Here is a 27198-nt window from a genome sequence, read left to right as displayed (position 1 = left end):
CCTGAAAACTCACCTAAAAGTTTGCAAAGCAGATGTAGAATGGTTCTTATTATTCCAATAATTTTCCAGACTCTGTAAATTTGGTGGTACTTAATCAAATAATCTTTTATGGCATTACTAGTATGTCTCAGGAGAGAGGAACACCAGAGGTCCTTGGCTAGGCACACACATAATGAAAGTATTTTTTCAACTTGGAACTTTTCCTGTAAAAATATGTCATTTAAGTCGATCAGATTTGACACTTAGATTAGGAAATGACAGCAATTTGCTTAGCAATTCTCTTCTAAATTTTATCTTGACTTCAGAGGACACCAGTCCTTCATTACGACACTGATACCAGATGCCCATACTAGTAACTTTCACGTTCACAGGGGCCTTCCACCACCTCTCCTCTTTCTGCCTCATTAACAGGAGGTAGGGCTAGCACCCTAAGACTAATGCCCACAAAGACACCTGGAGGAGGTGAAGGATGCCATTTCTGAACCTAGGAAACGGGGTGCAGCTCAGGTCAGTGGATGGACCACAGAAGAATAGTAAGACAAGCTCTATTTTTGTTGCAGAAATTTTAATTTAGTGTTTAGAAATAGTATTTTAGAGTAACTTTCTAAATTGTATTCTAACTTTTTCACTTAGTGATGCTAGCCTAGACCATAATTTAATGTGAACGCACATTATGTTACATTTTCCCTGTACTACAAGCAAGGAATACTAACTGCTTTGCCAGATATAAGAGTGAAGAAATCACAGCTGCATCCTATTAACCTTAATGACAAATAACCTTGGTTTGAGACCTTGCAAATCTCACTCTAAACTCCTTGTGACTCCACCTACTCTTCAAGGGCATGTGGTGCTTTTTCATTTGGGGTTCCTGAGCTATAAATGCCCACATTCTCCACTAGGCAACAAGAGATTAAAGTTTCTCATCCACAAGAGGCACCGAAAGATAAAAAGCACATCAGAAACAGGCATTGGGACCAAACAGTAAGTGACCCTGGGAGGTTCAATGCACACAGATGAGTACGTGTCACACAATGCTGGGAAGCCATGCACCATTTCAAATGATCTCGCCCACACTAAAATGGAAGTCTATTAGTCAAAACAGACCACAAGAAGCCATCTAGCATTCCTGAGAACTTTCTAGCAAGACGAAACACCAGCAGCAGTAACACTGGGATTGTCTATATCCTATGGGGGGCTAAGGTACCTCTGCCAGAGGGACAGTGTAACTGTGCAACGCCACAACACCAGTTTGCTAAACAAGCTGCAGTGCCTTGCTAAGTTGCACAGTAACCCTGACACTAGTCCATCAGTTGTATGCAACTACCTTTTTTTTTTTCTTTGTAAATAATACATAATGCAAAAGCTTTGTTTTATGGGATATATACAATGAAGCAAATATTCTGATTTTAGTCCAGGTAAGCGTTTGAAATCAACAGAATGCAAATGATAATGCATTTTTTAAAATTTCAGTGTCCCCATGCGCCTCTAATGCCACCACCTCATGTAACCAATCATTCTAAAACTCTATGTGACAGCAGACAAAAATGTTGTGTATAGAAAGTAAAAGGCAAATGCTTCCCCTCTTCAACGGGGCTCACACAGGCACTACCTTCCCATCCAACTGAACTCATCCCAGAGTATAAACACAGCATCCGTTTAACCCACACGAAGTACAGCATAACCACTGGCATAGTCTTTCCTCACAATTGTTTGAGGTTCTGGCCAGCTCCTGTGAAACAACAGCCTATACAATTCACAGAATTCCAACATAATGATGGAAGATGGCAGTTCATGTGAAATCCGTCACAAAAGCAGACATTTTAAGGTGTAAGAATTCACATCGTTATATGACCATTCCTTATAACACACGTGGTTACAATACTAGGTTCAAGCACTCTTCCCAAGCATCTCTGCTGCGAAGTCTGAGCGCTTATTCTGTCCGCATGGAAGCTCCAAACATTTTACAGCTTTTGTGGTTACTCCTACCAGAGCATACAGCATGCACCTTTGCAAGGCAACAGTGAAATGTGGGAAAAGTAGAGGAATAGGAGCTGCACATTTTGTGTTTGTTTGTTTTGTTTTGCTAAATGGTATCAGTGGACAATGTTCCAGTTCCACGGTCCAATGTTCCATGTTCCAGTGCCTTTGCCAGCGTGCAGTGTGTTTTCACTACACTTGCCTGAATAACGCACATCCCTTACATTTCTCTGCCTCCTTATTTCAGTGGGAAAGCTGAACAAATTAATAGCTGTTGTGACTAGGCAAATAAGGTTTTATGCGTTCGTGGTTGTATTTGGAGACACCATGAGCAACAGAAGTAGACATATGTAAAACCTAAAAAGAGCATTACCAGCTTTTATCAATACATTTAGACTAGCACATACCAGGAAAACAAAACAAAACAAAAAAAAACAAACAAGCATCTATTTTATTTGCAATTTTTTTTATATACATGTGCACATTTGTTATGTACATAAACTTGTTTACACAGATGTACTTGTCTTGCCAGTCAGCTGCCTGTGATATTTTTTAAACTACCTTCCATCCTCCTACTTCATATGAAAACTACAACAAGAGACGCTAAAAACCCAGCCTCCCACGTGCACGTTGACATTGTTTAGTTAGATTTCAGCCTGCATTTGAAGACAACCCACAAGCCTAATTTATGAAGCCACCTTTTTTATGTTTCAAAATACACACTAATTCCTTGGTACGTCCAGTTGATTAAACACTCAGCTGAACAGCAGACAATCTCTTCACTGACAAATCACACTACTAGAATATTTCTTAAGAGGCATGACCAACACCTTTAAACCTCCTTCAAAAAAAACAAAACAACAGAAAACAAGTATTCATTGCATGGCTTTATTTACCTATTTGGGTATTGTTAGATCAATATAGTTGTTTAAACTTCTGATTCATTTTGAGGTTTCAGTAGACAAGAATATATATCCAGTCAACTCCTGTACACAGCATCAACCCTGCCATCTCAGCCACTTGTAGTTGGTTTTCCATGAAAATACATTGATTAGTAGAAAAAATACACGGAAAACTGGAGAACAGACATTAGAAATCGTATCCTATACTTCAGCCAATACCCTATATGCGCTACAGCTGCATCCCAAAAGACACTGCCATGCTGATACACTATCCTTCAAATGATACCAGCAAGGCTCCCAGTAGTAGACCATTAATGATCAAATGTAATTTTTCACACGAGAGCAAAATATGGAGCTGAAAGCACGCAATCAATGGAAAATCTTCAAATAGCTCAGACTGTTGGAATCTTCACTTGAAAATGAAATTGTTAAGGTAAATAAAAAGCATTTTTACAAAAATCTGTAACGGAGTTCATATGTGAGTTGTAGGAAACTATCAAAGTAGTTTCCTTTTGATAATTTTGATGTAACATTTGCAAAGAGAACCACTGAGCAAGGCAAAGCTAGCACCTAGAAGCATGCCTGACTACACCATAATCAACACCTGACTGTTGCAGTCACCTCTACAAACGCAGAAATAACTTTTCCATTCACACTCAAGAACCAAAAGTGAAAGCAAAAAAAAAAAAAACAACTGCTTTGGAAAACCAAACTCGTTTTCTTTCTTTTTTTCAGAAACACACAAGTTCAAAAGTACTACTGTTTCTAAAATTTAGGGTCCTGGTAACCATTAGAGGTTTAACTGTTCTTTGGTTACAGTTACCTCTTTCACTTTAGAATTCAACTTAATGTGAAATAAACCAAACACATTAATATTAGGTTATACTAAATAGCAAGGCTGCTTTTAGAACTGCATTTTAATTTAACTCCACTTTTGATCCAAAACTATGAGTAATGAATAAAACCGACTTGTTGAATCTAATTCCCTAACAAAACAGGATTAAGATGTCTAAATGTGTTACAGCAAGATTACCAGGCATCTTGCTGATTACCTAGCAAATTAGTGGGGGGAAAAAAAAAATCAGAATTATTAGACTTCAACAGTGTCTCAAGAAAACAAAGCACAAAATCAACTTTCAAAATGCCTGAAATGTACAGATCAGAAAAACTAGTTACACAAGGCAACCCATCTTACATTCTACAACTCCACGTGCTGAAAACCATTCAAGTCATTTTTGTGGTTACGAAACTACAATTTTACTCCAAGTGGGAGTTACCCAGCCTGCTACTGCAAACGAAGGTGCTCTTCAAAAAAAATAGTAAGAACATTATACATGCATTGTGTATGTTTCTTTCAGTTGCCTTGAAGCATTTTAATAGAATACAGCCTTGATTCCACTATACAAACATGTTTCATATAGATACTCTCATTATCCTGCAGCCTCCTACAGCAACTTTTAGAAGCACGTCAAGGGTTATGCCCACTTCTGGTGGGATGAAGAGTTTTGCTTACCCTTATCAAGGCAAAAAGCAAAAACCCATCCCACGCTTAACAGACAAAACCTATTTGGCCTGGGAACTAAAGATACTGAATCACTGAGACCTCAAAGCAAAGCTATCAACTTTTAAAGCGTTAACGATTGTCGAGTTCTGTAAGATAGAGTGAACCTAAAGAAGGAGCTGCAGATTGTTCTCGAAAGCGCTGGTGAGGCCGCACCTCGAGTACTGTGTTCAGTTTTGGGCCCCTCGCTACAAGAAGGACATCGAGGTGCTCGAGCGGGTGCAGAGAAGGGCGACGAAGCTGTTGAGGGGCCTGGAGAACAAGTCCTACAAGGAGCGGCTGAGGGAGCTGGGCTTGTTCAGCCTGGAGAAGAGGAGGCTCAGGGGCAACCTTATCGCTCTTTATAGGTACCTCAAGGGAGGCTGTAGCGAGGTGGGGGTTGGCCTGTTCTCCCATGTGCCTGGTGACAGGACGAGGGGGAATGGGCTTAAGTTGAGCCAGGGGAGCTTTAGGTTAGATGTTAGGAAGAACTTCTTCACGGAAAGGGTTGTGAGGCATTGGAACAGGCTGCCCAGGGAAGTGGTGGAGTCACCATCCCTGGAAGTCTTTAAAAGACATTTAGATGCAGAGCTTAGGGATATGGTTTAGTGGGGACTGCTAGCGTTAGGTCAGAGGTTGGACTCGAAGATATTGTGGTCTCTTCCAACCTAGAAATTCTGTGAATCTGTGAAGCCTGTCATGAGCGTGGAGGCAACTTGCTGCAAGGGCAAAGTGGCCATGGCCAGGTTCTAACAGGGAACTCATCAGGGTCAGAGCAGTCCTGGCTTTGCTAAAACCACTAAGAGGATCAAATGAAAAATAACAAGAAAGGGCACGCCCGACACCAAACAAAGGGGGAAAAAAAGAGGAAAATCCCCCACCCCTGGCTCCACGGGGAGCCAGGATTAACGCCTATCCACACTGCGACCGCCTGCCAAGCGCTGTAGCACTGCAGGCTTTAACACTAAACCGCCCCGGGGCCGCTCCTCGCCGCCACAGCCCTCAGGGCGCCGGCCCGGGACCCTCCGCCAGGCCAACGGCCACCAACGGCCACCAACGGTCGTTAACGGCCGCTACCGGTCGCCGACTACCCCGGGGGTTGGGGAAGGGGGGAGGGGGGCGGGGCGCCCACACCTACCTCCGCCGCCGCGCTCCGCTTCCGCCCTCCCGAAATGGCCGCCCGGCTTCCGCCAATGAGAAGCGCTCCCCTCCCCTCCGCCCCGCCTCCCTCCGGCCCTTCCGCCAATCGGCGCCCGCGCTCCGCTCCGCGCGGCGTCGCCCGGAGGAGCGCCGCGACTTCCGCCCGGCCGCCGCCGGAAGTGTGATGTGGCCGCGAGCGGGTCGCCATGGTAAGCGCGGGGCGGCGGGCGGGCGGGCGGCCTCTCCCCTTATTCCCCCCCCAGCACTTGACGGTGACAAAACTCAGGGGCTTGTGCTTCGGTTAGAGCTAAAATCTACTGCGATTTAACCTTCTAACAGCGCAGGTGAAGCGCTGCGGGCACACGCCTTTAAGATTTCAAAGCAGAAGCAAAGGAGCCAGAGATGAGCGCCTGGCCCGCTACAAGCGGAACGCGGAAGTGTTTGAAGCGCCTGTAAAAATAAAGGGGATAAAATAAATTGGGGTCGCTGTAACCTGCGGAGCTTTGGCCTCGACACCCTTCGTTGTAAGGTGACCGTTTCCAGGCCGTCTGGCAGGTTGCTGCTCGTCAGGAGTGGTGCGTGCGGTGAGGCTGCCCCCTGAGTCTTTTTGTTTTGGCAATCCCCACGTTTGTTAAAGGATTTAAAAGTTCAGAACCTCCGGAGCTTTGGCAGGGTTTGGTTCGAGGAAAGGTCCTAGGCCGCAGGTCTTGTCACCGAGAGGAAGTTGCTTGCCAAGGGCCCTTGGCAGATTTTTCAGGTGAACCTGTGCTAAGCTGCGGCTTCGAGCAGCGAGCAAAGGGTTTTCCTGGCAAGAGGCATCAGTTGTCTCAGAATACCCCAAACATGCATACATAAAGTGTGTGCCAAGTGGGAAGAAAGTGAAGCCATCACCTCCAATTTGTGCCTTGGAAAGGTAGATACCATGGCAGTACAGCACCCCTACCTTGCTGTGTTTCATAGCACTGCAAAGGACTTGAGGGTGTAGAACAAAAGCAAGAGAAGCTCCATGATCAGTAAGACACCTTACACTACCTTGTTAGCACTTAAATATAACACGAGTGCTTATAGTTAACAAAAAGATCATGGCATGCATGATTCTTAAGAGTGTTTTTTTTGTTTGTTTTGATCCATATTGATTTCAGGAGATTAGGCTGTATTGTTCAAGGAACCTGAAACGTGCTAGAATTTCTTAATGAGATTTTTCTCATTATATAGAGGTGAAGGTAAGATTCCTCAGTCTTGTAGAGTTTGAATTTCCTCGGGGAGACAATAAGCCTCGTGGCCTGATCAGGATTTTGGGTTATTTGTGGTGCTGCTTGCTGCCTGTGGTGTCATGGCTCTGCAGAAAAATCTTATCTCCTGGGATTAACAATCATGATCTTAGATTAACAATCTTCCACATGCACACTTGACTGTGAGATAGGAAACAACTGGAAGAAAGCAGAGCTGTCCCTCTTTCTCCAAAGTAAATGAGCTGCAACTGTGACAAACTAGCTCTGTGAGTAGCAAGATTTCTGAAGGACTTCATCCCTGGAACTTTCCATCCCATTTTCTCCCAGGGTTTCGTACCACATAGTTACTGCACAAGTCCAAACTTCTTCTGGGTGAGTGGCCACCTGCTGACAACAAAATATATAGAAGCAGGCTTCTATCAATCTAATCCTGTGTCTACAAGCACAACTTTGTGTGTTTCTGTTTACTGCCGGTGGGTAGAAAAAACCTTTTAGCTTAAGGCAACTCTGAAAGGGGGCTGAAGGTGCTCAGTGGATTAAACAAAAGTACTGGAACTGGAAGGGATGCAGTATAATGGCAGCTGCACGGTTTATTTAAAAGCAGAACACGTATTGCTTAAAACAATAGCACTGACTTTCACTAATCAGTGAGTCATTTTATCCTGTTAACTTTTGAAATTTTATATCTGAAAACTCAATGAAACTTTGTTGGGGTTAAAAAATAAACTATACGTGTCAGGTTTGGTTGGTGGGAAATATGAAGAAGCCTGAAGTAACTGTTTTAAAAATGAGCTTTCACCCGTTGAATGGAAGTCTTCACTTTTCTTTGTAGTAAAAATGTGCAATTGCACCCAAGCAGTGTGAATAAATATACAGAAACTTCAGAGTAGTTTTATGACTATAATTGTGATTGGGTGATGCAGAAAGTAATGAATTGCAGAAGACTTTACAAAGATGGCTTCTTCCCCGTCACCCTCTGGTGAGGACAGGGACGGGACCTCAAACCCCATCCTGCTGCAGAAAAATTGAATTGGGAATTTTCCATGGGGACAAACGTTTTTATCACAACCTTTGTTACTATCTAAGGATGGTGTTTACAGGAGAAAGGAGAATTGCTCATAAAAGCAATTCCTTAGTAAATACTGATCCAAGCCAATATCTTGGATATGAACACACCAAAATCTAAGGCAGTATTTTGTGAACGAGCTTTCAGGTGTCTTCAAAGTTTTGTGTCTGGCTTATTGGAAGTTACAAGGAATCAGTCCTGATTGAAATTTTCTAATAGCTTTGCTTTTATAATGGGCTAAAGAGAGATAGGACCAGAAAAGGTGTCCTAGTTCATCTTATGTGTGGACATATACGTGTCTTTTTATTACGAGTTTATTTTGGAGCAATGACAGACAACTTCGTGCATGTCAGTTTTATATTTCATCAGGCATGAAATGTTTTGAATAAAAGTGATGAGAATTTCAGGGAGTTTCAGCTGCAGTAAAAAAAAAAAACCTTTCATCTGACAAAGTCTTTGCTGCCCAGCTAACATTCTTTTGCAAGGAGTCTGAGCATTTTCCTCTTAAGCAGTAACGGAGAAAGATGCTGGGACCTCCTTTGCTGCCAGTCGTGCAACAACTGACTCACGTCCCTGCACTCAGTGTGTGTTGACCCTGTGCCAGCCCCTAGGAACAGAAGCAAATCCTACTAACTGAGGAGAAAAGAAGAACCTGCTCTCCATGCACCTCGCCTCCTGTCGTAATAGCAGGGTTGTCAGAGAACTGGAATGGAGAGGGGAAAGGAGAAATAGGGTGGTTGGATAGGGGCAGCGAAGCAATGTCTTCATTGCACTGGTATTGGTGGTTAGTAAACCTAATGCCTTCTGCAACGGCACATGTAAATTTTAATGCTGCTGCGGAGTAGGAAATCTGTAGTAAATTACTGCTTGAAATGGTCACTGTAGATACTTCTGTGTCAGTATATAAGATGTGAAAATATACCATTAATATTTTTATTCTCTGATTATGGAACAGAGGACACAATTTATTCTGCCGTTGTAAGATACATCTCTTTAATGCATCTCTTAATTTGACTTGGGAGGAGTAGGATGTAGGGAAGCTACAAATTTTACCAGAGACCAATAGCGAAGGAATGACACAAGTTGAGAGAAACAATTTCCTTGCTGAGTGCCAAACAGTTCTTACTAAGCCTTTCTGGCAATCCATCTACTATTAAACATCTTTATTCATTAATAACATGAAAAGGGTGGAGGAGGTCACCTTTATTCTGTAGGCTATTTCAAATTAGTAATGAACTGCTTATGCGCTCTATATTTCCAGCTCAAGATCCAAACCCTGAGGTTTTATTTAGAAAAAGAAAAAAGTCATGAAATAGTCAGTGTGTCAATGTAATTTTTTGATTGGCTTCAGCTTCATCATGCTCATCCACTGCAGTCGCTGTAGTGCTGCTGCACAATGCTTGGAGTTCAAACCCACCAGAAATTTTCAGTTTCAGTTTTGTAACGCAGGAATCAAAGTGGAGCCAGCTGGCACTTGCCTTACAGATGCTGAAAATCTAATCCATGCATCTGGTCTGTGCCAGACAAGGGACACAGGAGGTGTGGGAGGCCTGCCCATCACCAGTGGGCATCAAGACACTTGGCAGAGCTTTTCTGTATTCCTTGAGTAACTTTTACTTACTTTTACCTCTTTTATTGCTTTTACCTCTTGTGTAAGTTGTAGGATGTGCCTTTTATTCAGACTTAGGAACAGGAAGTAGATACTGTCCCATTTTTGCATGCAGTGTCTTGGGCTTTTTGTAAGGATGCTCAGCAGGCACATTCAGCTTTGAACTGCACAGGCTTTCTGTGGGGCCAAGAGGCATTCGGGCAAATAGTGCATTTTCCTGTTGTGCTGTGGAGCCATATCTAGTTAGTTTTTGACCCTCGCTTGTAAATTTGTACCTTAATAATCAAACGCTTACAGATAGAATGTTAGCTATATCCCTGATTTTAAAGTATTGAATATAACAATAATTCGGTGTCTTTCATTGTGAGAGCTTTGGCTCTCTTCTGTGTACCTCCTCAAATTCCTGTTGCAGTTTGTGTTGCAAATCAACTTTACCTCTCACATGGTTTGAACACTTTTCATTAGAGTAGGAATATCATCCAACTCAAACTGTGCGGGCATGTTAGAAATACTCTCAGAGCTTCCACTCACCCACTTAATTACTGTTTCTTCTGTTTCTACTGTTAAGATTCCCTGGTAAATTTGTGGCAAACAAAGCAATTTGTTGTGCAACTTCAGAAGGGAGAGTTATCTAATTTGGCAGAAACTATGCAGCTCAGTTGTAAAAAGGACAAAGGCAGTACAGGTATAATCTGCCATGCTGCTTCTCTGAACAGCAAGAGAAGCCAGAACTGATTATGGGAGAAGATGTCTTTTATGTGGATAATTTTTCTCCTTCTGTTCAGGTACACTCTAGAAGTCTCTAATGGGCAGGTTTTTAGGGCAGAAGTGGCAAAAGAGCTACAAGTCAAGATTTTATGTCCACTTTGAGAGCTGTGTGGAAACAGCTAATGAGTACCTATTCTACTTACAGTTCCAGAAAGTACCATTAGCTCCCTGCTACTCTGGAGAACATGCTTAATTTCAGCTTCTTGAAATTGGATTATAGAAATTATTCCTATTATCAAATGGTGGAAGAATGTGGAAAAAAATCTGGTAAATTGCAAACTATAGTCTGCGAAAAAGATTTGGAGGAAAAGACATCATGAGCTTTTGCTGCCACATCAAGAATAAAATATGTTTTGTGAATAAGTGTATAGACAACACTCGTGTTACAACACCAATATGAAAAGTTTAACATTGTAACTTCAGTTTGCTTTTTGGTTTAAGATGTTTGTTTTAAAGTTGAGCAGTTTTGTGGGAGAGGACACCTGTTTCTTTCTGCTAATTGTTTAAAAAATTGTTTATATCTTAAAACAGATATATTACTCTTCAGTTTGACTGAAAAGCATACCTGTTACCACCTATGTGTTGCACTTGCCATTTCAGTTAGAAAACCTATTTCTTCAATAGATGTGTAAGGAAAAGATTCCTTCTTATTCTAATTGAGTCTTAACCAAACTTTGTGTGATTGTAAATATTTTGGGTGGAACTGCAAGTATGACAGGCAGAAGTGTGAATTAATGTAAATACCGTGCTTAAATTTCTTGGAAACTACATGCTGGGATGAATATGAAGTAAACTTAAATACCCTGATTCGTGTTGGAGCAACCAACAACTGCTAACAAAACAGAGTCTGGATTCTTAAGTATAAACCAGTTTTGTCTAAACACCTCTTGCTTAGCTGTCGAGTGTAGTTTTGCCAATCATAACATCAAATTTAACTGATTCGCAAGTTTTTTATTTTTCTTATAATTCTAATTAGCATGTCTCTTTTACAAATGTTTATTTTCTATTCATTTTTTAAGATTATGTTTGGCAGGATTGGAAAAAATATTTCAGAATAGGTTGTAAAATAATTACATGCGTGTTTTAATTTTTAGCAATTTGCCTTGGCCTTCGGCTTGGAGTAGTGCTACATGCTTTATTTCCTACGCCTTTTAACAGTTTTATACTCCTAAAATTTGGTTAGGAAAGTAAGAATGGCAGTACTTAACAGAAACCTTAGATAATAATCATTTTCTCCTTCAGATTTTCAAGGGCCTCTTCATTAAAATTTCATGTAGATTGATTTCAGCTTTCTCTGATGGCAGTTGAATGGTACCTCTGAGTTAATATTTTAATACAGGCTTTTTCATTTTTATAAGGTCTTGCTTAACCACGGTTTAACCACAATGTGAACTCGTGCTCACGTTTTAATATGAGGACAGCTACACAGTCAGCCATTAGCATTTGTTTCTTTGTTTGCAGAGAACATAATCATCTGTTTTAGTAATATCATAGAGGGAAAAGAAAAGCAGTTCTAGAAGGTGTCAGTATTTTGCAGCATATAAAAATTTCTTTATTCTTTCTTAAGAATATTCCAATATTTTATCTATATGTGTGCACATAATAAATGATTATAGCAGTAACCGTGGCACTCCAGTGGCCTCTCTTTTTCTAGCGGACACAGACGAAATCGTGGTCACACTGCAATCAGAGATAGAACAATCATATCGTAAATACTGCAAGTCTAGTGCAGATTAAGCTTTGGTTTCAGCTCTCAGTCTTCAGATAAACTGCCAGAGGTTGTGTTTTAGGCTTTCTACCAACCCAGGAGGGCAGCAGTATGGGATTTACAATCTCCTCCTGTATGTTTTTTTTTCTTTTCTTCCCAAGAGCCCTGATACCAGGCAGTTTATTTTACATGGAAGTACATGAGGTAAGGGGAAAATCAGCAGGTCCTTCCACGACATGCAGAGTAGCATCAAAACTTACAGTGTAAGTTACAGTGCTGCCCGAGGTTTGCGTTGTTAGCTGGATCACAGTTCTGCTGTGGTCTCTGCAAACACATGGAACAAAATCATACATTAATCAGAGAATGTCAGAGCACTGGAGCAAATAACAAGTTCAGGGATGGATACAGTACAAAGTCTTGGCTATGGATGTGTTTTCCTTGTAGAACAAAGTTTCATGTCTATGACTGCAATGTCTGCTGAGGCTGAACATCAATTTCCCAGTGATCACAAAGAATTCAGGCAATCGTCTGAGAGTGTCCTTCCTTTCAGCACATTGAATTAAATACTCTTATAAAGTGCCAGAGTAGTTGATAAGTAGTGCTCTGAACTGCCTCATTTTCTCCCCGACTGTAGCAAATTTAATGCTCTCTGAATTGGAGGACTCATGATGCTGTCTGTAATCAGGTTGACGTGGGTTGTGCAAATGTTATGGCCCATCAGGGTTCCGTTTCTCAGCCGCACAGGAAATTTTCCACTTTAAATCAACACTGAGTAAAGCATATTAAACACTTGAAGTACCGCTTATTATCTAATGGACTTCTTTCTTCCCTTGCTACTCATCCTCCTAAAAGGCTGTTGCACCAATTCTTGCTCCTCTGTTGTAGCAAACTCACCAAGAAGCAACTGGAGACATCCCTTTCCTTGCAGCATCCATCCCCTGTGCTGACAGCCTTGCTGGTTAGGTGAGGTCTCAGATAGGAATACATTCAGATATTTCTAGCAATAACACGGCTTCCAACTACCATATATGTGCAGGAACTTTCAGGAGTATTCGTGCTTTGTTTCTCTGTATTACAGGAATTTATTTACATGGAATTATTTTTACTAAGATACGATGTGATTGAGGGAATAATATTGAGGTGACTTTTAAGTTCTAATTTTGAGAAGCATTTCAAAGAGCCTTCAGGCATGCAGCTCTTAATGTTAAAATCTATGGTCTTAAATTTCTGAAGCTCTGTGAAGCAACTTGCTCTTGCAAGTCCTGCTAAATGCCATACCTCCTTAGTGCTTCAGGTGATACAGTAGTGCTCCACAACTACCTGGAGGCAGCACACAGGAGAGGGAAATTAAAAAAATAATAAATAAAAGTGCTTAAGTAGCACAGAATGTAGCTACTAAGTTGTTTCCACAGTGTCAGAAATGCACAAAAAACGAAAAAACAAGGGTGTATAATTAAAGCCACGGCTGAGACTGTCCAGAATCGGAATAAAATACCAGTGTTGATTCGTTTCTGCATCTGCAATCTAAGTCTCGAGAAGCATGTGGATGCAATCTAAAAGACAGCATCAACTTTTCCATGTTATGAAATGTACTTCTGATAGGAATTAGGATCTGCATTTAGCCAGTCAGCACTGTTTTGGAAATGCTGATTTGTTGCATTTCGATCACAGGAATCTAGTTTAATCAAGTGAATTTAAACTTACCTGTATTGCAGCGTTTTGCAAATAGCTTGATACCCTTAATGCCATGTTTTTTGAAATGGGTCTCAAGTAATGTACGACTTAGAGCAGGTTTTAACTGCATCAGTTTGAGCAGCAGGATGCAAGTTGCCCTTTTCTGTGAATTCAGTTGGGCTGTACGAATTATTTCAGATACGAAATGTGTAGCCATCTGCTTCGGAAATGAATTTTCATTTCCAGTTTAAAAATGCAGACCAATTCAAAAATACGCCTCTGTCCTGTCGAAGTGACCCGTAAATACATGTAATTCAGAGCACGTTTCAGCGGAGTGGCATATATATAATTATAGCAGATCGGGGGAAACGCCTGAGAAGCCCAGCAAAGAACAATTACACACTGTCCCTATTGATGGACTAATCACACATTTCATGAGTATACGTTTACATTCCCTGCTCGGTGCGCAGCAAATGGGGCCGTGTTGCCTCCTGCCCTTTCCCTGCGTCTGCGTGCCCCGTGCGCCAGGCTGTTGGGGCAGCAGCTGCAGCGGGAAGCCTGCAGGAATTCATGGGAACGGGGCGCTGGCAGGCACTGCGCCCTGTGATGCCGGGAGCAGCTGTCTGTCCCGGGGGACTGGCGGAATTACTCCGCTCAGAGGGCTACGTACATCTATATCGCGCCTTGCTGAGGCTGCCGCTCTCGGACCCAGCCCCGATGTGTTCCTAGACCCGCAGGAGCCAGGGGATGCCGCCTCGTCTAGGCTTCGAGTCACCTCTGCGCCAGAGTGGAGAGTTGCCCGCTGCCTGAAGCTGGGAAGGGTTTTGGACAGTAGCAGGGCAAGATGTGGTGGTGGTGGTGAGCACCTCTTTTGCACATTGAAAGTAACACATCCTTTACGTAGAGCACTGTAGGTTAAAAGGTGGCTCAGCTAGCCCAGCGAAAATACTAAACTGAACCCGATTTAGCTAATGCCTTTACTAGGGAGAAGAGCAGCTGGCCTCAGCTTTGGGGACCAGCGGGCTGGCCTTGGGTACTGGATCACTGCTCAGCTTGAGTCACATCCCCTGTCCTTCTTCGCCCTTGTTACAGAAACCTTCCTTCTTCCTCCTGTGTGCAGTTGCCACTTACCCTCTACCTTTCTCCACCACCCACCGTATCTCTGTACATCCTAATAATCACCTTTTCAACCCATGCTTTTTTTTTTCTCTTTTTTTTTTTTTTTTTCTCCTTTTTGTTTCCCGGTCTTTTGTAGTCAGGACATGAGGACTGTGGGTGCTGGCTTAAGAGTTTTGCTCCTTTGCAAAGGCAGCTGCTGCAAGGTGGCTCCTGCTTCAGACAGAGCAGAGGGCAGACTGAGAGTAGTGCACCCAGTACAAGCCAGCTAACCCTCCCTTGGGGGCATGCCACCTCAGGATGCTGAGCTTCTTGTTCAGTCTGCAGCTCCAGCAGAGCTGTTCAGTCGCTCTTTGAGCCTCCCTCTGCTGTTTCTCCTTCATGTATAGTTCTCCAACCAAGAGTGGCCTGCTGGATCCTGTTAGCTGGGACATCTGTGTTAATTTTTGTGCATTGATCTAGGCTGGCAGTGTGATGCATGTTCCAGTACTGCTTCATGTGATTCACAGAGTCTTCTACATAAGCTAAGGATTTTATTATTTTTTTTTTTAATTATCAAGGCTCTAGATCTCAGTACCAAAAAGGTAGTAGAAGTCCTCTCTAACATCTTCTTAGTATCAAAGTGCAATTGTGAACTGCAATATTGTCATATTTTTTTCTTACTGATTTAGTGAAATTTGATTCTCAGAGCTTCAGAACATCAGAATGTTGTGACATAGGAAAAGGTGCACCCAGATCAAGAGAGCTGTGCCTCAGGATAGGGAAATGGGAGCTCTGATGTGCTCTGAACAAATCCCACCCAGTTCTCTGCCTGAAGAAGGAAACAGCAATGTAATATCCCTCCATAAGTGCAAAGTATTTACACTTAATTAAATACTACTACTTGGCCTTCTGGGTTAAGCAGTAGGAAAAACTGTGATGTATTTAGACATGAATTCATCTGTAACACAAAAATCTAGGATGAAGAGTGAATTCATTCTATTTGTTTTTCTACTTTTTGTAGTTCAAAACAAATAGGATGTGGAAAGGAGGGTAGTGGAACAAAGCAAAAGCATGTGTGTCTGCAGTAAGCAATTGTCTGTTATACTACCTGGTGCTGTTAAGTTGACCAAAATGTCAGCTAAGACATGCTAACTTTAAAGTAAAAATTTAAAAAAAAAAAAAGCCTTAGATTCATGCAGCTGCATTATTTTAACATTGTAACAGAAATCTAAGCCTCAGATTTGGGGCTAGTTATTAGAAAATACAAATCACAAGGACTAGTTGCCCAGTATTTCTTCCAAAAATTCCAGGGAACCTACTGCAAACAAACAAACAATAATAATAAGGTTGCTAGTATATTATTCATTGGAACGGCGATGTAGCACTTGCTGGAAATCAGCATCAACAAGCTTTCTTCCAGATGTTGCACTGTTTTGGAGAGGCAGCAGTCCTTACATGAGCACCTACTCTCCCTCTATATGTGTCACTTGAACGATGAAAGTTGCTTATAATCTGGTGACTAAAAAACATTTGTCCTCACGAGATTCAGACTTTAGTTTTAAAAAGATCCTGGTGAGAATTTCCTGATATTTTAAACTTTAGCAAATAAGCAAACGTTTTAGTAGTTTCTCAATAACTGCTTCTTATTGCCAGTAAGCGTTTTACGTTCACTCGAAAGCAATCAATCTTTAGTTCTAAACTATTTTCTCTGTTTGTCTAGCATTTTCCATATAATTAGCACTTCTACAAAATGTACTTATAGCAAAGATATTTTTAAATTTAAAATCAAAAAGTGATTTCGAAGTGAAATTAATCTGTTGTGTTTTTGTAGTTCAGGTGGGTCTAGTTGTATATTTCTACAAATGTTGAGCTTCGAGGGTAGTCTTCATAAAGTAGTATATTAACAATTCCCCTGCATATTTCTTGTTTTACTGTGTTTTGGCTGCTACTGGTTTAGTTGTCAAATACTCTTTACCTCCACCTTCACCACCACCATAGTACTCGATGCAAACCGCAGTTACGCTTATTCTTGGCTGAGGGGGAACGTCTGTTTTCTGTAACTCTTAGACTGCTGCTAATGGGTTTCCAGAAACTGGTTTTGGAACAGCTGCCTGGGAGCAAAGCTGTAAGGTTACCGTTTTGCGTGTTATTTCTTCACCCTTTTTGGGATGAATTGGGAAGGGAAAATTCCGTTCTTTCACCATTGCATGCAGAATAATGGCTGCTACCAGTGATTTTAGCTCACTGGCAACATAGATTATATATTTTTTTGTTGTGCATCCTAGGAAGGATCACTTACTTTCTCCAGCTTATACAGCAAGGGAAGTTTGTACTGTGAAGTTGTAATCTTTCTTTTCTCATTTTCTTCCATAGTCTGCCATCTTCAACTTTCAGAGTCTGCTGACTGTAATCTTGCTGCTCATATGTACCTGTGCCTATATCAGATCCTTGGCTCCCAGCTTATTGGACAAAAACAAAACTGGGTATGTAGTTTGATCATTTTAAAAATTCACAGATTGTTTTTTTTTGTTTTATTCTTAGTATCTTCTAATGGTTTGTGATAATATAAATACTATTTTGACAGTTTTTTTTTTCTTTAAAGACAAAAAAAGCTTTAGATTGTCTTTAATAAAGATAAGAACAAAGATAGTAATTTTCTACTTTCCTACAATAGAACATTGAAATTTTATAGTAAGGAATTGTTAACTTACAAAGCCAGCTATTGTTGTTTTTTAGTTATTTTTTGGGCTTGCAGTTTTCTCTTTAGATGCTGGTTAATGGTACAGAAATGAGAGACAGGAAGCATTTTTCTGCATCTAGCTGTTGCTATAAGGATGTATTTATTTTTGATTCTTAAAGCTGTGAAATAAAGCATTATCAGCAGAGGCTGCCTTGCTTATTTTTTTTTCTCCCCTTTGGTTGCTGTGATTACATCTCACTTTTATTCCTGAAGTACATTTTCCTGGGTGACCAACCTTTTTCTGTCTTGTGTTCCCAGTTCTCTTGGAATGTACTTGATGTTACTGCTATAAAATGGTTCTCTACCTTGCTCAGACTGACTTTGGGGTGGGGTGGGAAATGGGGATAGCCAAGTCTGTGCCTTGCTTATGCTTTTAAAACACATTCACCTTTTGGCTTACCAATTTCCTTCGTACTACAAAGAATATGATGGGGTGTTGGATGCAAAGAGCAGTGTGCAGAACCGTGATTTAAAAACTATGTTTTTGAAGTAATGATTGGGTAATTTTGACCTAGAAACCACTGAGGCCACCCTTACTACTTCAGAAATACCATTGCCTCAGGTTATTACAAAGGAGATAGTATTTATTGAAACAGTAAGTAATTCTAGCTGGTAATGTTCTAACTGGAAAGAACAGGCAAAATTTTCATCTCTGGGTGTTCAACTTGTCCACTTTTTCCATTAGATCATTTTCTGTTAAAGAAAATGTTTTTTTTTTGCCTAATTATCTTCTATCACTTAGGGATTTAATTTTCTGAAAAAGTGCCAAGTTTTGAGTAGACCCTTCCTACCAAGAATCTCAGAGGGTTTGTCTTCTGAAAACCCTCATTGTAGTTAACTTCTGGAATTTCCATTTTATCACACAAGATTTCTTTTAGTGATGTAAGCTACCCAGAGTACAATAGCTTTTTTTTGGTCGGGAGTTCTGACATGAAAATGTTTGTCTCCTTTCATAGGAGACCATAAGGTTACCACTGACATGTGAGATTTCTTTTGATAGTAGTAAAGATGGAACGAAGGGATGACTTCATGAAGGACTATTTTTTGGTGGTGGGTTGAGTGTCTGCTAATGGAAGATAACACAATAGTCAATGAGGTATACATAGTAAGAAGCAAGAATATTTATTTTACTGATTAAAATTTTAGTGCTGTTCTTGGCAAGGAATAGATCCTTTAATCTGGAGCTACTCTGTTTACTCTTGAGGCAAATCTGTCTTGAGCACAATAGAAGTCTCTTCATAAAATGTTTTCAAAGGGTGCTGACACAGTGGAGGAGTTGTGCGTTTGATCCGTAGGTTTGTATTTATATAAATGTTGGACATACTATTTTATTTTTGTTTCATATATACGTATGTAGACTGCTTTGTACTGGAGAATAAAACGTTGGCCTGGAAGCAATGAAATTTGTTTCCTGAATGGTAGATGTTTACATGGAGATCATATGCTGTTAAACCCCTCTCCCTCTTCGCTGACATATTCCGTGCTCAAATGGAAACGTCTAGACACACTGGATAAAATTTTTACTGATACTTTTTTTTACCCCAGAGATGATCTTAACTCATTATTCCTGCTTCAAATTAATAGCATAAAAAAGCAGCAATAAAATACTAAAGCAACACAGAGAAGAAATGTTAGTAGTTACTAGCTGTATTTCTCACTGGTAAATTTGTTGAAGATTTAGGTCTGTTGACCTAGTAAGTAAAGAAACATGTTTCTGTTGGTTGAGAGAGGGCACTGCAGAGTGATGTCACCCGTCCTCATAACATTGTATTTCATCCCAATGACTTCTGCCAAAATGTGTGTTTTTCTACCAAGCCAAACAGGATTTTAAACCTTCATGTTCCCTGAAGCATCATGAGTGTTTCCATGTGCTTTGTCTGCAGCAGTAGCTTGTAAGGTTGGGAAAGTAAGTGGAGATGTACTGTTTCATAGTAACTTAGGGGAGAACGTGCACCACAACACAGTTCTGTTCTCCTGGCTAACCAGGAAGACGTGTTAGCTTACATAGTGGAGGTTGACTTGCCGTAAGCATTGCACTGGAGTATATCTCACATTCCTTGACTGCAATTGCAGTAGGATTGTCCTAGTAGACACAGGGCAGCGGCTTTTTGCAGCATTCTCAGTCTAGAAGAGTGAGGTGTGGTTAACCCTTTTTTGTCTTTTTGGTTCAATTTCTTTGATTTTTCTTTTTAGCTTTTTTTTTTTTTTTTTTTTTTTTCCTCCAGATAGCCAACACCTCCTTCATGATTGTTGCTTTTAAGATTAACACTGGCAGTGAGGAATGTGCAGCAGCTTGTGCATATATTTTAAGTGTGGCTGCTGGAAAATTGCACGTTTGCAAGCCAGACTGACATATCTCACGTGCATCAAAATGAGAATGAGTTTTTCTCTCCATGAAGGGGAGAATAAGGAGCAATGCAATTGCTTTGAATAATTACTTAAGGAAGAATTATTTTGGAAGAGATTCATTCAAAGAAGCATCATTTCTGTAAAGGTTTTGACTTGAAGAGGTACATGTTGAGGACCTGAGGTGAGCAGTAATATATAAATACAGGAGGGCAGAAGTCCTGAAGAAGCTCTTCTACTAACGTGAGCTCCTCAATGTATCCAGAGGTTGTGTTTACAGCTGTGGAAACTCCACATCTCAATTTGCTATTGCTTTGCCTCAAACCATATGGACAAACAGATCTACTGGGATGTTCCAATAGGAGCACAAGCGTCTCAAAAATGTGCTTGAGTTTTCTGTTGGTAGGCTTGTTAGATTTCATGTCAGTGGTGAATTTAAGTTCAAAAATTGTCAACTGCAGTAAGGGCAGCTGATGAAACCCATATTCTATTTTGTACCTCCCATATTAGAAGGAAAAATTCTTATGTCCACCAGCAAGGAAGTTTTGTAACACTAGGAACAATGTACAATACTATAACTGAAGTCAGTTATAAATTTATGTTGTTATACATGGTCAAAAAACTGAAAAGGCAAAGAAAAATCCTTGCCGAGATTGTCATACAAACAACAGATTTGTAGACTGCCTGAAAAAAATAACTCTTCTTCCTGGCTAAAATTTTGCAAGTATGCATAAGAAAAGGACAATAATGTTTTCTTTCTTTGAGTTCCCAGGCATAGTCTTGAGCGATGTGAACATGAGGTGCCAGGCTGTGGAAGTTTTTGCAGTGGTTTTGCTGCATGCAATCTGTAGATCTTCATTTTACAGAGAATAACAACAATTTCAATACTCTTGAGTGCCATTCACCCAGGACTCTGAGGCTGTATTTTTTGCTCTGAAGGATTTACGCAAGTGCCATTTCCTGCATGTCTCTTCTTAAACGGCATAGATGTCTTCGGGTTATTTTACTGTATGACCTCTTAGCCTGGAAAAGTGTGTGATGGTCTACATGCAGGAATTATTACTTCTGCTTGTGGAATTATACAAAAACAGAAGAATGAGCTTTCACAATATAGAAGTACTTCTGGCTTGAGGTAAAAAGATCTAAAACAAATGAAAAAAAATTATTTTATTTTTAATGCAAATGCTTGGAGTGCCGTTAGCAAAAAAATTGGTCAACAAGAGAGACACTGGTCAAAAAGCATTTCACTTTCACTTTGAGAACTACAGTCACTTGCAGCCTCTTAGAACTCATGATTCTGACCTGCTCAACCCCAGACTTTTATTTCAGAAATAAACAGGAGGCTGCTAAATGGAAAGAGAGAGAGATACAGAAGTAAACAAAGATAAAAGAGCTCCAGGTACAAATATGAAGTAACACAAATTCTTAAGGAAAAAAAAAAAAAAGGTAGGATATGGTGACTTCAGCAGTAGGCATGGGCAAGTAGTCCAAACCTACCTATCTGCATTTAAATAGGAAAAAAGTACATAGTTGCCAAAGCCCAGGAACAGGAGAGAGAAGTCAAGTAATCAGACCAGTGTGGAGATTGTTTCAGAGTACTGTGGGAAAGCACCTGGAGATCTGCTATCACAGCAGGTAGTAGATGAAGCCCCGCAGATAATGTAGACTGAGGTTACTGCTAATAAACATGTCAGGAGAAGAGAAAAAAAGAAACACTTAAGGTTTTTTTATTTTTTTTTTAGTTCGTAAATCTGTGTAGTCGATATAGTCAAATCCAGATGTTCTTTCTACACTGCAACCAGTCATGCTACGAAGCAAACCTTCCTGTAGACACTATTTCAACACAGGTTTGACCAGTTTTTGAAAGACTGAAAACTGCCTTCTGATTCAGGAAGCTTCAGTATTTATTTCCATCTTTCTTAAGAAATTCTAAAGCATTCCATTCCACTTCTCTTATTCTTCTTGAGGAGTCAATATGAGATTAATTTCTCCGTGTAATGAGAATATAAATATGTGGCCTACTTGCTTGTACTTCATTTTGGATATACTCTGAATAGTTGAATCCTGGTTTTGTCCTTTTTTAGTTCCAGTTGTGAGCATTAATATCCTGGGTGTGCAAGATTAGAGAGACTTTACCTAGGTCAACCTTGGTAAAAGTAAAAACTAACCTGAAGAATTGTTTTGTAACATATTTCAAGGCAAGCATTCTGTAATACCAGATTATGTGTGCTCTGCTGAAAAGTGCATTTTTATCTGCAATTCCTAAGGGAAATATAAAAAAATATAAAAGATACTACAAAGCATTACATTTAAAATACACAGTTTTCTCATCTCTTATACCTGCAGGAAAATTTGATTGAAAAAACCTAGCATAAAAAAAAATCCATATACAGCAACATGGAGTCCTGTTGGCAATTTGTGCTTTGGTTTTCTAGTTCTATTTTTTTTTCTTCTTTTTCATGATTTTCTCTGAGCTACTAAAGTGTAGAACGTGGAATTCTGATGGAACACAGACTGAGTAAATGGACCTTTGTTTTTCTTGCATGCCGAAGTTTTGCTGGACTTAGAAAGAACTTCATGGCTTGTGGGTCATAGCTTGTACCCCACACTGGTATCTGATGTTTTCTGATGTCAAAAACAGCATCAGCTTGATAAACTGTTTATTTGGATTGGTTTAGCATGGAAGGAAGAAAATTAATCAATTGGCAGAGTTTATTTCTTAAAAGATTCTATTAAATCAAGAACCTAATCAATTTCTTTTATCTTTGCAGACTATTGGGAATATTCTGGAAATGCGCCAGGATTGGTAATTTTTTTCCTTGAAATCTTTAAAACCAATGCTTTTTCTATAGCATGCCTTATTTATTAGAATAATATTCCAATGTGATAGTAAAAACCACACTCAAAAAATGTATATTTGACCTCCGTAAAATACAGCTAAGATAGGGGACGTGAGCTATAACTTTTTCTCTCTTCTTGAAAGTTTCTGTGTACTTCTAAATTACTCAAAGCTGTTAGTTTCAAGTAGAATCTGTGTGCAGGATGATCAACTATGTCTGGTGTTGGGCATTTCCCCATAGCATTGATATTTGTATGTATTTTCACCATCATTCTGAATTTATTTTGAAATGGAAATGGGCATATGCAACACAAATTCAGTCTTAGCATTGAGGTATATACAAGACTTAAAACAGTAAAATAAAAAGGTATGATCTACAAATGGCATTGTTAATACAGAGCAGAAACATTGGACTTGTAAATTGAGATTTTGCTACTTGTCATTGATCCTAGAGGAAGATGTATGGTTCCCCTTTCTTTATTCTCAGGCTTTGAAGGAACGTGACATGTGTTTCAGCATGTCAAAATGCACTGATGCAAAAAGCATTCTTTTGTGAAGACCTGCTGTTAAAATGGTATTGTCCTATTTAGATAATGGACATAGCAGAACCAATTTTAATATTGTAATTGAAAGATAATAGTAATTTGGCAGCTGTTAGAAATGAATTCTGAGCTGTACTAGCAAAAATAAATCTAAATTTCAGCTGTATTAGTGTTTGTTCAAGGTTGGAGAATACACGTTATGTTACTTACCATCTTCTTTTTTACTTAGTTAAGTGCAAGCGTGTTTTTTTTCTATTAGCCATGCACAGCAAATAATTTTAAAAGGCATTTGAAAGAGTACACAAGAGGTTTTACGAGGTCCCTGTCAACTTGATAAAGTTAAGAACTGCAGTTAATCTTCCTCTTTCATAATGTAGTAACTTTAATAAAGTACATTTGCTGCATCCAAGGTAACACATGCTCTCTTGTGCCCCACACCGAGCTGCTTCCTTTTCTCTTATTCATGTAAAACACTATTTTCTTTTCAGTTTACATTTGGAATGATCTAATTTTATTTTTTCTCCCAGGCTGAGAAATGAGGAAGCATCTTAACATTCCTGCTGTATATTTCCTTATATAACACTACAATGCACTTGGTATGGAAAATGTGCTTTGAAGGTGATTGCCACCATTTTATTTGAGTTAGTCACAAAAGACCTGGAGGAAAGTGTAGGCTTTTAAAAATGAAAATGCCCACTGTCTTACTTTACGTATAACGTGCCCAGAATGTTTAAACAACCTTTTCACATGTGCATAAGATTTTAATAATCAGCAAGTGGTTACATATTTACAAAGTTGTGCAAAATGATGTTTAATCCTGCCACATGGTGATTTCTCTTTCAAGAAAATTAAGAGCAGGAAAGTATAACCCATATGAAAATTGTAATACTCTAAACTGTAGGAGTTGGACTTCCTCAAAAATTTATTTTAAACAGATGTGAAACTGCAGACATTAATTCATTCAGTTATTTGAAGTTTAATTAAACATATGCCAGATCATGACAACATCTTGTAATGTCACTGTGGCAGTCACCCCTGCTTATGGGAGGTGTCGCTACAAGTATTTTATTTTTCTTTTCCTATGGAAAGTTTGTTTCTGCTGTATTTGAAGGTCTGGCTAATGAAAGAGCCTCTTTTCCTAAGAATTACACCTTAATAATGCTGGACTTGAGAGCCTTGGCATGTTTTTTTCTTTTTCTTTATCGATTCTTTGAAAATAACATCTCAGAAAAGTTTGTAGCAAGATAAAAGACCTTACACAGCAAGAGGAAATAGAACTTTGTTTAAAGCAAACAGCTCCAACTCTGTCTTTATGCTTCTGAACACATCAAAACAGGAATTTGCTCATCGTAAAGAGACACTGGTGTTAACACTTCTGACAGTTTTGTAGGCTGGAAGTACCATCAAGTGTAGGAGGCTCTCTGGTCTCCAGAGGAAAGTCAATGGATTCATGAAGAGGGATGCCTAAGCAGAAGGGCAAAAACAGCAGGCTGTTTGAGTTGGGGAAGTGTTCCTGTAAATCATTAGCAGTCTAATATTACTGATGTTCCCATGACAATGTTACAGTTCCCTACCTAAGATTTTATTTGTTTGCTTTTCCATACCGTATTTGGTGAGCAAGAGACATTCATAACAATTTTGTTCTGGATGAAAATAGGTGAAAACAGATCTCTTTTGCTTGCATTTGCTACCAAACATATGTCTGTTAATGGGACAAACTTACATTTTGTCAATGGTGTGCCATGCAAAGCTATAACACTAATTCGAAAGTATCAGAAATAGAGATTTTTGTACACCTTGTGCAGTCTGTTGACCATTTTTATTACTAACCTGAAAATCTGTGGACCAGATCCTCTCCACATGCTCGCGATGTTATGTCTCCCTAGCAAAGACAAAAAAAAAAAACAAGCATCTGGCCACGTCTGCTGCTGTAAGTTCCCCAGCCAGTTCGCTGGCTCCTACATGATACTACGTGTAGAAGATGCATGCTGCATATGCAGCCATCATGGCCAGACAGCACTGAGTTACACCTCTTCTCAGCTGACGTGGAGTAGCCTTTGAGCAGTGTTAGCTGTCAAGACAACCGAGAACAAAGCCAGGAAAAGATCTGGTGTCTCGGTTAGCCTTCTGGTGCCTGCCTCTTGACTCTCTGGCAGTAAGGGATAGCAACAACACATTGTATTTTTCTTTAATGTTTTCACAGAAATAGCATCTCAGAAAAGATGGTTACTAATAAGACAGGAGTCCTTTCCAATTCTGTCCTTATATGGGGCAATATATCCTGTCCTACAACTTACTTTTCCCACTCGGATGCGTTTTCTTCCCCAATACGCAACTGTAGTTGTAACAGCATTTCTCCAGCTGGAAGCGTTCAGTGTTACTTTGCTCATGCAGTGTGATAATTACCATGTTAGACTAGGAGCCACCTAGATCTATTTAGTTATGCCTGGATTGTTTTGTTTTGTTCTCCCCACCCCAAGGTGAACGGAAGAGCCCATATGTAGCTGTGTGCTGTGTGGTGATGGCCTTCAGCATCCTCTTTGTACAGTAGCAACTGGAGAGTGTCCCTGGTGTCCTACTACCAAACAGCAAAGCATGGAAGAACTTCTGCCAGGAAAACTTTGGGAAGTGCCGTCTACTCTCCTCTTCTACGTTGGATAGCCTGTCTCTTTGTGGACAACCCTCTTCCTCCAAATGGACCATCATGTACAGTATTAGTGATCATAATGTAACTAACTCCAGTATGATAAGTACATTCTAATGTCACACCAGTACTGACACTGCTGATGTAACTGTTAAAAAGGTGTCTGTTGTATATTTGAGTTCCATGGGAGTATATTTTACACCATGCAGTTGAATAGGCTTTTCATGTTCATGTTTGATAGACCTACTTAAAGAAATTTAAAAAATTACATATCTAGCAATAGCAATAAGATCACTCTTAGAAGAATGAAGAACATTATAGGATATGTTTACAGAGGTATTTTTGGTTCTTACTGTCTGAACAAATCCTATGATGTTGTTATAGGTATATTCACATAAAGCATGACCTCTTGTTTAAGTTACATTCAACTTTTATTTTCTAAACCTGAAATTCCTCAAATAATCTATCAATATTTTTATTGTCAAGATGAAATATATATAAAGACAGGGATTGGGATCATTATTGTAGTGATGTCAGACTATCTGTTGAGGATGCACATATGTGGGATCTGAGAACCTTGACTACCCTGTGAAATATATGTATTCATCTTTAGGAATCTAGCTCTCACATAAATCATTCTCCATTTTTTCAAAATTGTGTCAAAAAGATTCTAGTGGCTCATGTGCTGTTGTTGATACATTTAATACAAGGTTGTTAAATCAGCTGAGTGAATGGTTAGCTTCTTAGAAGTCTGCAGGTACAGAAGTTGTATGTCCTGATGTTCTAAAGGTTAAAGAAAACAACTAAATTAGATTACACTTACTATTAGGTTATCTTTTTAAATACCTGCCATTAGTGTTTGTTCTATAATTTTTCAAACTTTTACTGATTTAGTAACTTATTTTAATAGTGCCTAACGGGTGTGTTTATGCCAGACAACTACATGACTTCATATTGACTGCATTTGAGAGAGTTGTCTGTCAGCAGTACTTTTTGTTGTTCTAAAAATGTGTGTGATCAGAATGAGCTTAGCTGGCAATAAAACACACTGAAAGGTATGTACTTGTCATCATTTTTGCTTGAAAAACTTGTTTTGTACATCTAAATTACCTTGCACTTAGAAAGGATTGTTAGTTAGCTTAGTCATTATCCCATGTATAATCTAAATCACCATCACAAATAATCTGTTGTACAAAACTGATTTCTAATCTGCAGACAGGGAAAATAGCTTTCTCTGTTTTGCACCAAATAAGTAACAATGTAAACCATGCAGGTTCAGAAGAGTACAGAGCTGTATGGTGATGGTGACCACAGTGTGCTCAGATGCAAGTTTTAAACTGAGCAGGAGATCTGGGAGAGAGCCCAAGTCCGAT

General features: G+C 39.7%; 2 protein-coding genes across 2 annotated transcripts in view; one reads left to right on the top strand and one right to left on the bottom strand.

Moving 5' to 3' along the window:
* XRCC4 (X-ray repair cross complementing 4) overlaps positions 1 to 5589 on the bottom strand; it is a 186323-nt gene extending 180734 nt beyond the window's left edge. The window contains exon 1 of the mRNA XM_032205917.1: positions 5558 to 5589. The gene's annotated coding sequence lies outside the window, so the exon portion shown is untranslated. The remainder of the gene's footprint in view (positions 1 to 5557) is intronic.
* A 115-nt stretch (positions 5590 to 5704) lies between these two features.
* Positions 5705 to 26883, top strand: TMEM167A (transmembrane protein 167A). The gene is made up of 4 exons (XM_032206299.1): positions 5705 to 5768; positions 17088 to 17197; positions 22572 to 22606; positions 25662 to 26883. The coding sequence occupies exons 1-4, from the start codon at positions 5766 to 5768 to the stop codon at positions 25730 to 25732; spliced, it is 219 nt and encodes a 72-aa protein (XP_032062190.1). The 5' UTR covers positions 5705 to 5765; the 3' UTR covers positions 25733 to 26883.
* The last annotated feature ends 315 nt before the right edge of the window (positions 26884 to 27198 follow it).

The sequence above is a fragment of the Aythya fuligula genome, chromosome Z (genome assembly GCF_009819795.1).
Source record: "Aythya fuligula isolate bAytFul2 chromosome Z, bAytFul2.pri, whole genome shotgun sequence".
NCBI classification, from domain to species: domain Eukaryota; kingdom Metazoa; phylum Chordata; class Aves; order Anseriformes; family Anatidae; genus Aythya; species Aythya fuligula.
The sequence above is the reverse complement of the archived record's forward strand: the minus strand, read 5'-3'. Positions and strand labels throughout refer to the sequence as shown.

Excerpts from the sequence above, each read along its gene's own strand:
- TMEM167A (XM_032206299.1), top strand. Across the intron at positions 17,198-22,571 it reads TTGGACAAAAACAAAACTGG|ACTATTGGGAATATTCTGGA; the intron begins GTATGTAGTTTG and ends TTATCTTTGCAG. Across the intron at positions 22,607-25,661 it reads CTGGAAATGCGCCAGGATTG|GTGAACGGAAGAGCCCATAT; the intron begins GTAATTTTTTTC and ends CCCCACCCCAAG.